Raw genomic sequence first — 10,566 nt, 5'->3', positions numbered from 1 at the left:
ATTTCTGGGACGAAACCTGCTCCTCTTCCTCCCTCAGATAGAGTGGGAGGGGCCTAGAAGGATGGAGACAGTGATGTAATCCATATCGCATTTTGCAGAAGCTCCCACAGAGTTTCTGCAAAACAAAAGACCACCGAGTTTTAGCCAGGATTCTCAAATCTTTCCCCATTAAATAAATACTGATGTACTGACCCGGTTTTACCCGTGCACAGTTCTGGATTTTTAAAATTTCCCATGATAGATCTTTGATCCAGAACTAAAAGGAAATAACTCTTTATGAGACAGGCAGATTCTCAAAGTTTCTTGTGTTCCAGAGCCTGAATTGGCTGTGTAGATGCAGAGGTCAGCCCAGACAATGCAGGTGTAGTGCAGATCCACAGTAAAGTCCTTTATCGCTGAAGTGGAGAATTGGAAATTTCCTGGATCCTTCAAGAAATGGCTGGGTGAGACCCTCTAGTCGGTTAACTCGCAACCAAACTGGGCCTAGATGGTTTTGATTGGTTCCTGATCCTGTGCTTGAGCACTTAACTGTTCTGTCTTCCTCAGCATACGTATGGCATGAGAATATCTGTGAAACAATCCTGAGGTTACTGCCGAAAAAAGCTTTTTAGTCAAGACTGTGGTTTGCATTGTTGGTACTTCTTGCAGACACTCAAATATTAGGGACTTTTGAAATATTCAGCACACTGTAAATACAGCTGAGGTCACTGCAGCAGAAGCAGCTGACAGTAGTGCAGAGTGAAGACTGGCCGGACCGACCTATTGCAGAGCATGTGCTGTGGAATTGTGTGATCTGGGTTGTGCGTCAGGTGTTTGTTACATTGCGGTGACTTACTGTAAGTACGATTTATTGAGCAGCTAAAACAGGCGAGAGAAAGAGGTGCAGATGGAATGGCGAAACCAAAATGGAAATGCAGGAGAACGAGGGACGACAACCTGTTTCCGTGCCTTTGAAGGACTCGGTGTAGGCCGTTCCGCTGCAGACTGGCTTTCTGGTTGCGGTTTAGACGGCGAGCATTTTCAACATCCTTCAGAGAGGATTTCCTGTGAACACACGACAGCACACGCACCTCATGAGTGAGCGGACTCAGCTCGTCCCGCCATTATTACACGTTCTGCGCTGAAATGGTAAAACCTGAAAAATTTTGTTTTTGAATCCTAATGCTGGTCGCCGCATAGGGAGAGAGCAAGTTGTTTTTATGTTTTTTTTCAACAAAAGCCTGAGATTTACTGTTATGAAGACATGGAAACCAAGATACATCTGCTTATCTGGGTGTTGCTCGTCTTTCAAAGGGGTGAGTAATCCTGTGTGTGTCTACGTACCAGCAGGAGTACTGATTTAAGGTCAGACAAGGGGAAAAAATCTCAGAACAGCATTTTCTCATTAAGGCTTTAATCACTTGGTGGTACCCAGCAGACAAGGGGACTACTAATTCTTGAATTGGACAAAGAGTGATAAATTATCAGTATTCCTTCATCTGTACTGTAACTGCGTGGCTATCCTTCAACATGAATGGTTTTTATTCTAATTTCCTGTCTACTTTCAAAGCTTGATTGATTTGGTTTCTTTCGTTTCTTTTCTTGATTATGATATGGGTTGCTGTTATTGATTGTGAGGTTTTCTTACTTTGGCATGTTGTCTTTCCTTCTGAAGTGTCTGGATCCAGGATAGCATTCTCAATTTGTGTAAGCGACCGAGCGGATAAATCAAATATAAAATAATTAATCATAACCCCCAACTTGTAAAAGATCATACCTGAGCGATTATATGATTAGAGGCACACGAGTTCTTGGTTCTCTGGTACAAAGAGCAATAATTCAGGCAGGCCTGGCTAAACAAATATTTACTAACAATATACATACAGCATATTACACATATCATAAACATGCAATACACAAGTTTCCCCTTAGTACAAATTTACAAATAAGGCAACCCAGAGGGCTAGCATTGTGACCACCTACCCCAGAAAAACCCCAGACTCTTACCAAGTATTCTAACTCTTGTATAATACCTACAAAGGCCCAAAGAAGAAACAAGCTGGCTTCTAAATTAACCAGAAAATAATCTGCGGATACATTTCTCTCTGTAAACCTGGGTGCCGCAAAATGTTAGATATGATAGAAACCTATCTCCTTATTCTGAAATGTGCCTACTCACCATGAGAGGCTGTTTCTGAGGAATTCTTTACGTGGGAAATTAGAGTGCTCCAAAAAACTACAGAGCAGATACTTAGCTCCAATCTGGTCTTTCCCAGTGATCCGGAAAAAAAGAGCTTCCTTTCTCGTCTTCTTCTTCTGTACCAGCCTAATCTTTATATATAGTCTTCATGGAGTCACAACATTTAGATGGAAATCATTAACAATTGTGAAGTGAGGAGTAGGTGAATTAATGATTTACTGCTTTATCATATTCCAGAGCAATCAATACAATTGGAATTCCCTGAGAAAATACTAAATATTTTGTGTTGGAATGATATGCCTGGGCTTAATTGTTAATATTGGGCAGATTTAAGTTAGCGAGAAGAAATTGCAGTTCAGAGAAACTTAATAAGGCTTGAAGAAAGTTAGTGGGCTGGAATTCTGAATATTTTTACACTTATTAATCATTCATGAGTGAGTGAGAAAATGAATTCATTTAAGATAGAGGAACCCAATACTAAAAGTCACCAATTTTCAACACCCTGGAATACAGTCACTTCAATATAGTTCAACAATCGCCATTAGCTAAGCTACTAAACGAGGGCATGCAGTTCAGAAGCGGGGAAAAAAAATTAGAAAATGAGCCACTTCCCATCTTGACCCTGCCTGAAGCAAATTTCCCCATCACACATTTTCGTGTGAAACACGGCCCAGTGAGATCAAGCAATGTGAATGTGATGTGTGACGATAAATGCCACATCTGCGCTTACCCAAACCAAGCCTGTGTTAACAAGTGAGGACTCCACCTTGTTTCCCACGATTATTAATAGATGATTGTTTTTTGTTTTAAAAATGTTGCTCAGTGACAGATGTGGTCTCACAGTTACAATATTGGCCAGAAATGGGCTCCCTTCATTTCAGTGTCTAAATGAACTACAGTACTAGCGAAGTTCTCTCTTTTTCACAGAAACAAGATAACACGAGAGATAACATTTTCTGTTGACGCTGATGCTGGTGTTGCACGTCTCCCGATTTAAAAACTTGATTGGGGTCAATCGGGTAGAGAGATGTAGATCATTTTTACCAACAGTGGTGCAATCAATTAAAAAAGTTGATCAGGAATCACACTTCATCAGAAGAACTGTTCATCTCTTTCCTTTCCAGATTGCCAACAAATTTATGTGGTCCTAATTAGCAAAGTAGGTTGTGTGTTGCATAAGCAGAACTAAGTCAGAACCCAGAAATGTATAAGGAAAACATTGAAGGCTCAGTATGTAAGCTCAACATGCATTATGAATTCTCCAAAACAGGTTGCTAAAAACAGATTGTATTAGAGGAAGAAGCTTGGAGCAATTTTACCTACTCTCTTCAATGCAGCACCATCAGCGACAATCTTATTATTATGGAACAAGTAATAGGTTTATTCCATGCTGAGAAAAAGAAGAAAGAAAACACAAGGTTTCGGCCGTGGAGCCTTCTTCAGGTGTCAGGAGGAATAAACTTATTACTTGTTCCTTTGCAGCCTATGCATGCTGACGCAGCTACCCACCTGAACTACTATCTTATTATTATTGTTTTTATTAAGTATATATCCCTTTTCATCACAGAGGGTCTCAAGACAAAGAGGAGACCCCCTTCATTCACTACTGAAGCTCAGCCCCCACCTGGGTGAACCACAGCAGCCTTAATAACTGTCACTCATGCAAGCTTTCAATGCATGCAAGTTACAACTCTTAACGGAACACCTGCCATGGTTCTGCATTGATATTGATGCATTTTCACTTTCGTCTTTGAGGGTAAATGAAAATAAAAAAGGGCAATGCATTCTCCCCCCGCCCCCCTCCATTCTCTCTCCCTCTGGTCCCATGAGAATGGCCAAGGCAAGGGTTTGTGTGATAAGACTTATTTTTGCACAAGACTCCTTTGTCACCTCAGCTGTATCATTATCTCAGCAGTCAACACCCTCCACACAGAAAAGACTGAAATCCTGAAGGGTCAGAACGATTGAACAGAATTGCAATTCGGAGAAACGTAATAAGGCTGGAGGGAACTTGGTGGGCTGGAATTCTGCATGTTTTTGTACATTAACAGATGTATATTGGAAAGGAGGCTAGTGTCTGATTTATTCAATGCAATAAACGGAGGCAAAATCGTGTCAACACTCACCAGGTTGGCTGATTTTGGGAGTGTTCTTTATGGGACCACTTCTGGGATTTTATGATGATTTGCCAGGTTTCACTGCAGCTACAAAAATCCATTTCATGAGATCGGGTGGGGCCTGAGAAAGCTTTAGTTTCTTGGTTGTCTTCATTTGACACAGCCATGTCACAGTTCACTGTTGGGAAAAACCATGACCGTAGTCAGATGCCTCTTTCCTTAGAAACCTACTTAATTAACAAACAAACCAACTGGATGGTTTAAACAAGTGATATAATTGTTCAATTAATGCCCTCATTTTGTATGTGAACTCACAATCTTTGTATGTGTTCCCTTTAATGTTCAGTATGTTTTTGGTAAACTTTTCCTGGGCTGTTCTAATTTTACATTTTTTCATTGTTTGCTTTGGTTTGGACGTGCAGTAGCCTACAGTCCCCAAGTCCCTGACCCACACCTTTGTGTTGTGATAGTGTGTCTGAGTTAACAGCCTTGGCTATAGGCATTTTAACCTTTCCTTCCTTTCCCAGATCTTACTCAGGGAGGGGAATCTATTTCAGCTTCAACAGGTAGGTCACATTCTCTGTCCTTCTTTTGTTTTTTTTAAAGAGATGAAGCTCAGTACTTTAAGCCACAGTCACAGATCAGAGGTTGTTCAGTGGGCCAGTTAAATGACTTCATGTGAGGAATAACATGGACTATTGGCCTAAGGTACCTAATAATAATAATAATAATAATAATAATAATAATAATAATTAATAACCAAAAATATAATCCAATTATTCAAATTTAAGGATTTCCTTGAAAGAAAACTTGTATTTAGTGACTATAATTTTGTGCAATGTGTTTCTTAATTACTTAAGAAAGTAAGGTTGCTCCAGAGTGTCCTGTTGAGATCAGCCCTCAGAGAGCTGTGGTGAGATATGGGGACCCAGTGACAGCGAAGTGCACTACAACACAGACAGCCAGAGGAATAGGCTGGGAGGCTACAGTTGGAGCTACAGGCATGAAAACAGATGTCCAGTCTGTCACCTGGAATGTCAGCAGTCTGACTGATTGGACTGCAGAGCCAAAGTGCTACGGAAACTTCCTTACTGAGCCCAAGCAGTGCGGGAAGAATCTCATCATCATTCTGTACAGTGAGTAGCCTTTTATAATTGATGTATAAGGTAACCCAGTGAGTCAGTGCTTCTTATTAATGTTAAATCCCTCTCTGTCAGGCAGTTCCCATGACTAGAGAGAGAGTATTCACTTGAAAAAGCAAACATTGTTTTGTAAACTGTTTTTTAAGTCTGCTGACTTAAGTGCCCATGAACATTGCTCACACATTACTAAAGGTGACAAGGTAACACATATACAGTATTTGTCTGTACTAGCTTCTTTCGAATCTTTACATGCGTGTTTTTGAATTTTTACTCAAAGCATTGTCTCTTTACCCACAAGGGTTAGGAGAGTATGAAACAAACTACCGAGCTACATTTTTATGCCACTTCTTTCAAGAAACAGATGGATGAGGCGAATCGCTGGAGCAATTAACTACTCAGCATCAAATGGGCTAGATGAGCTACATGGGTCCTCTCTTTTATAACCTTTCTCATGTTCTCACTTCCAGTACTGGTACTGTCTTGCATGGGAGGTTATATACTGTATATATATCTGTAATTGTTATCTCTGCTGGGCTGTGCGGAGCTCAGCTGGTTCTCCCATCATGGGACATGGGTTGGTGGGGTGTTGTGGGCTCTTCAAAGCAGCGAGCATTTTATTTACAATGTAGAATGACAAGCTTAGCTCTTGTCAAGCTCATCCTGACATCTCTATTTCCTTACTAAATACACAAGACAGATTTGAACTTTAGACGAACAAAACAGTTTAAAAACTTTGCTGCATCCTGCTAAGGTAAAACCTCCCCTTTCTTTAAAACCTTTATTTTATGATACCTCTGCTTCCTGCTCTTGATTGGTCACTAGTCTATGAGTATGATCTTCACCACGGGCTTCTGGGAGATGTAGTTGAGGCAGAATCTACCATATTTCTGTCTTCAGTGGCACAATAGATCCCTACAGCAGCTATTAACTGCAATATCTCATATTGTTGTCTTTCTCTTAGACAACACTTTTGTCCATAATGTTGGTGTTCTTAATGCAACATTGGAAGTTTTGTGAAATTAAAATAATCTGAAAAGGGCAAAAGATGGTACTTGTTTAGTTGATACAGATGTTGGTCAAATATAGTACTTTGCAAATGGAGAACAAGCAGAAAGGCTAAACTTACTCCTCCTTCCTTGCGGATATTATATGAAATTACTTGAAATTAAGTGAATGTCAGAAACTATGCCTGCGCTAACATCACAGTGTTAAACAGATCTGTTTTTCCCAAGGAGGGAAAGCACGCTCATTTCTAGTGATTTTCCGTCAGCAGATGATCGAATGAAATCATTGCACTGTTATTCACTGAAATGTCGTCCCCACTGCAGTGATGAGTTTGTCCTCACGTGGACAAACCCAGTTTCGCACGGCAGTCACGATGGCTGCACATATGTTGATAACCTTCAGATATTTCCCATCTGCAGTTTCTGTCTCCTTCAGTCTGGGGCAAGAGAGTGCAGATGTGTGTGAAGACAGGGCGAAGGGAATGGGCAGCACGCTTTGAAATCCCACACGCCAGCTGTGGCCATGAGCACAGTGCCTCTCACTCCTATAGAGGCCATGCCCCTCTCTCTGTGTATGCGTATCTGATGAAGTACAGTATGTAGCTTCTTTTTCATTATTAGTGCTACACTGAATCACAAACACCTGGTTTTCCTTGGCTGCTTTTTAATTTCCATTGCCTGTTACACTACTGTTGTGTTTCGTGTGTTTCCCTTCAGAGTACCCAGACAGTGTCTCTCTCAGCTCTGACAGCCCAGTGGATCAGATGGTGGAGGGGATACAGTACCAGCTGCAGTGTGAGATCAAGAACATCGCTCCTATTCAGTACCTCACTGTGAACTGGTACAGAGGACAGACACTGATTCACAGTCAGACCTTTTCTCACAACACTACTAGAACACCTGTGAATGTGTCTGCGACCCTCCTGTTCACCCCTGACAGAGCTGACAATGGACAGCAGCTCACCTGTGAGGCAGAGCTCAACCTGGGACCAGAAGGACCACAGCCCCCTCCTGCAAATCAGTCTGATCCTCTCCGCATCACCGTGCTGTGTGAGTTTATGTAACCTTATCATTTGCAATTCAGTTATTCTGTTTGGTGTCTGTTTTATTGGTGTTCTGCTATTGGGCACTTTATCAAAAGCATTCTTCTGGATCACTGATATCCCACTAAGTGGTGAAATGTGTTCACTTCAGCTCTAAGCGACTGACTGTCATGTATTCCAATTTAAACAGAAATTAATTTTTCTTGTTCATCAGCTACAGCCAGAACACCGCAGAATTTACAACTAATAAAACTACGCCAGTTCGACAGACTGCTTTAGACTTCGTACAGTGACCAGGACCAGATGACACGATGCTGCTGCTACTGTTTTGTCATATCTTTTCTCTGTAGGAATTTTACTTCGTTGCAGTTAAGGATAATTTGATAGAACTGAATTTTATACTTTTATTCACAGATGAACCTGAGATCACAGGGTGTCCTCTCAGTGTTGATGTGAAGGAGCATCACAGTCTAGAGAGCAGTGTGACCTGTACAGCTGAGGGCAGCCCTCCCCCTAAGACCAGATGGGTCAAGGATGGACAGCAGATTGACCCCTCTGTCAAGCTGAATAGGACTGATGGAGGAGAGTTCACCTATGAAGCTACTAACACACAGGGGTCTGTGAATCACACTGTGACGGTAGAAGTGAGATGTATGTTTTCCTCAGTATGTTTATCTTTTATGTACTATTTTACACACATGCTCAGTATTTATACATACAGTGAACATAATACAGCATGTGTATAAATAAAGAGATGGAGAGAGGGTGATGAGACACATCGATAGACGATATGTAAAGATCAGGCATCCCTTTCAAAGAGAAGATGTAGCCTATGGTGCCTTATTCCATTCTGTTTTTAAAATTAAAACAATTCTCTTAACCAATCATGCTGATCATTATTTTATTTCATATCCACAACCCACACAGACGGCCCTGAGATCACAGGGTGTCCTCTCAGTGTTGATGTGGAGGAGCATCACAGTCTAGAGAGCAGTGTGACCTGTACAGCTGAGGGCAGCCCTCCCCCTGAGACCAGATGGGTCAAGGATGGACAGCAGATTGACCCCTCTGTCAAGCTGACCAGGACTCATGAAGGACAGTTCACCTATGAAGCTACTAACACACAGGGGGCTGTGAATCACACTGTGAACATCTCAGTGATTTGTAAGTACCATCTAAAATATTGTTACAAATGGGGGTTATGAAACCTAGCATAACCTAGACCTAGCAGATTAGTCAATAAAATAAATGATCATAACCCCCAATTTGTAAGCATTTTGCAAGAATATACCCGAGCAGTTGATATAGTTAGAGGCACATTCATTCTTTGTACTCTGGCACAGCTTTGGTGAGAAGAGTAATAATCCAGGCACATTGGGTTAAACAACTGTTTATTAACAATGACAGTGACACACATTACACCACACACAACATAAAGATACAGAACACAAGTCACTGTATTTACAGTCCTACTGCATGTCTAAATCACCCAGAACATCCCAGTTACCAAGTAGTGCTACCAAGTACTTGACTCTTGAATTATGCCTACAGAGGCCAAAGAAGAGATAAGCTGCCGTAATGCAATACAACCTGCAGTTAAATCTCTTCCTCTAACCTGGATTCCACAAAAGAAATAAGAGTCGACTCCCTATTCTAAAATTCACCCACTAGCAGGAGAGGCAGTATTAAACTGAGGGACGTCTCACTCAAAAGAGCTACAGAATTGCAAGTTTCAAAACCTTAGCCCCAGTCAGGTTTTCTTTCAGGAGGATCATGAAGCAGGGGCTCTCACCTGTCTCATGCTACAGGTTCCAACTCCTCCTGACTCCTCTCTCTCTTGGGCTCTGACCTTCCTTCTCTGCCCTTCGCTCTTTTCCTTCTCCTGATCTCACCTTATAGGGTGTGTTTCTGGACTGTTGATCGACACTTAATCATTTACCAAGAACTTTAATAACTAAGTAAACCAACTTAATGATTGCTGTGACCCCCTACATCTCAGCAAACAGCTCTGAAGCTGGAAATGTTTACAATGCCAGGTGTTACACTCTTTGTCTAGAGTCTTAGACACCTCCACTGTCTGCTACCACAGTCTGTACCAACATATATGTCACTGTGTCATGCTGATGGAGTAAAATCAGGCTGCAGAGCTCCTGGGTGGCTCCTGCAGTGAAGTCTTCGATCAAAGTGCAGGACACAGTACATTCTGCAGCCTGGAGATCACAGGTTCAGATCTAGACTGTGCCACTAGCACCACGTGGTCAGGTGAACCCAGGACATGCACATGGACAGACTGAAATTCTTCTCCTAACTTAAAACATCTGTTTTCAATTGTTCTGAAACTTTCAGAAACTAATCAACTAATTTTGCTCAACAAATGATATATTTCTGCTGTGTTATCTAACAACAGGTTTCTAAGCATATCACATATTCCACTGGGTCTTTTCTAATCCATTTAATCAACCCACAGATGGCCCTGAGATCACAGGGTGTCCTCTCAGTGTTGATGTGGAGGAGCATCACAGTCTGCAGAGCAGTGTGAACTGTACAACTGAGGGCAGCCCTCCCCCTGAGACCAGATGGGTCAAGGATGGAAAGCAGATTGACCCCTCTGTCAAGCTGACCAGGACTGATGGAGGACAGTTCACCTATGAAGCTACTAACACACAGGGGACCGTGAATCACACCGTGACGGTAAAAGTGAGATGTAAGTTTTCACAGAATATCTAAAAGTTCTTACTGAAGCACTGATCCAGAGACACTGCAGGCTTCACAGCTGCTGAACCGAATATATTCCCTGTTGTGTCAACCAGGAATAAATGTTTCCTCTAAGAACAATTATCTGTTTACCAGTAGAATATCAGTTATTACAGTATGTCCAGGTTAAGCCTTATGTCCTTAACCCACAGATGGCTCAGCTGGAGCTGATGGCCTTTATGGGCTGGTTCCCTAAGCCCTGAGAAGGAGGTGGCAATTTCTTACAGATGAATCAGTCAATCGGACAGCTGAAGACAGGCGACAGTCCAGAGAACTGCAGAATTTAGGACGGGCAGAGAGGCACTTCAGTGATTTGAAATGTCTCAA

General features: G+C 41.8%; 1 protein-coding gene across 5 annotated transcripts in view; it reads left to right on the top strand.

The window, feature by feature from the left end:
- Window positions 1-895: 895 nt before the first annotated feature.
- Window positions 896-10,566, top strand: part of LOC102684529 (vascular cell adhesion protein 1) — a 50,476-nt gene continuing 40,805 nt past the window's right edge. For 2 of the 5 annotated variants that reach the window (XM_069195770.1, XM_069195765.1), the window contains exons 1-4: window positions 896-1,295; window positions 4,824-4,862; window positions 5,157-5,432; window positions 7,160-7,492. In XM_069195770.1, the coding sequence (XP_069051871.1) occupies window positions 1,244-1,295; window positions 4,824-4,862; window positions 5,157-5,432; window positions 7,160-7,492 (700 nt within the window). In that variant the 5' untranslated portion in view covers window positions 896-1,243. The remainder of the gene's footprint in view (window positions 1,296-4,823; window positions 4,863-5,156; window positions 5,433-7,159; window positions 7,493-10,566) is intronic. The other 3 variants (XM_069195767.1, XM_069195771.1, XM_069195769.1) reach the window with 2 other exon arrangements.

This window comes from Lepisosteus oculatus, chromosome 11, assembly GCF_040954835.1.
Source record: "Lepisosteus oculatus isolate fLepOcu1 chromosome 11, fLepOcu1.hap2, whole genome shotgun sequence".
Classification (NCBI taxonomy): domain Eukaryota; kingdom Metazoa; phylum Chordata; class Actinopteri; order Semionotiformes; family Lepisosteidae; genus Lepisosteus; species Lepisosteus oculatus.
The sequence above is the reverse complement of the archived record's forward strand: the minus strand, read 5'-3'. Positions and strand labels throughout refer to the sequence as shown.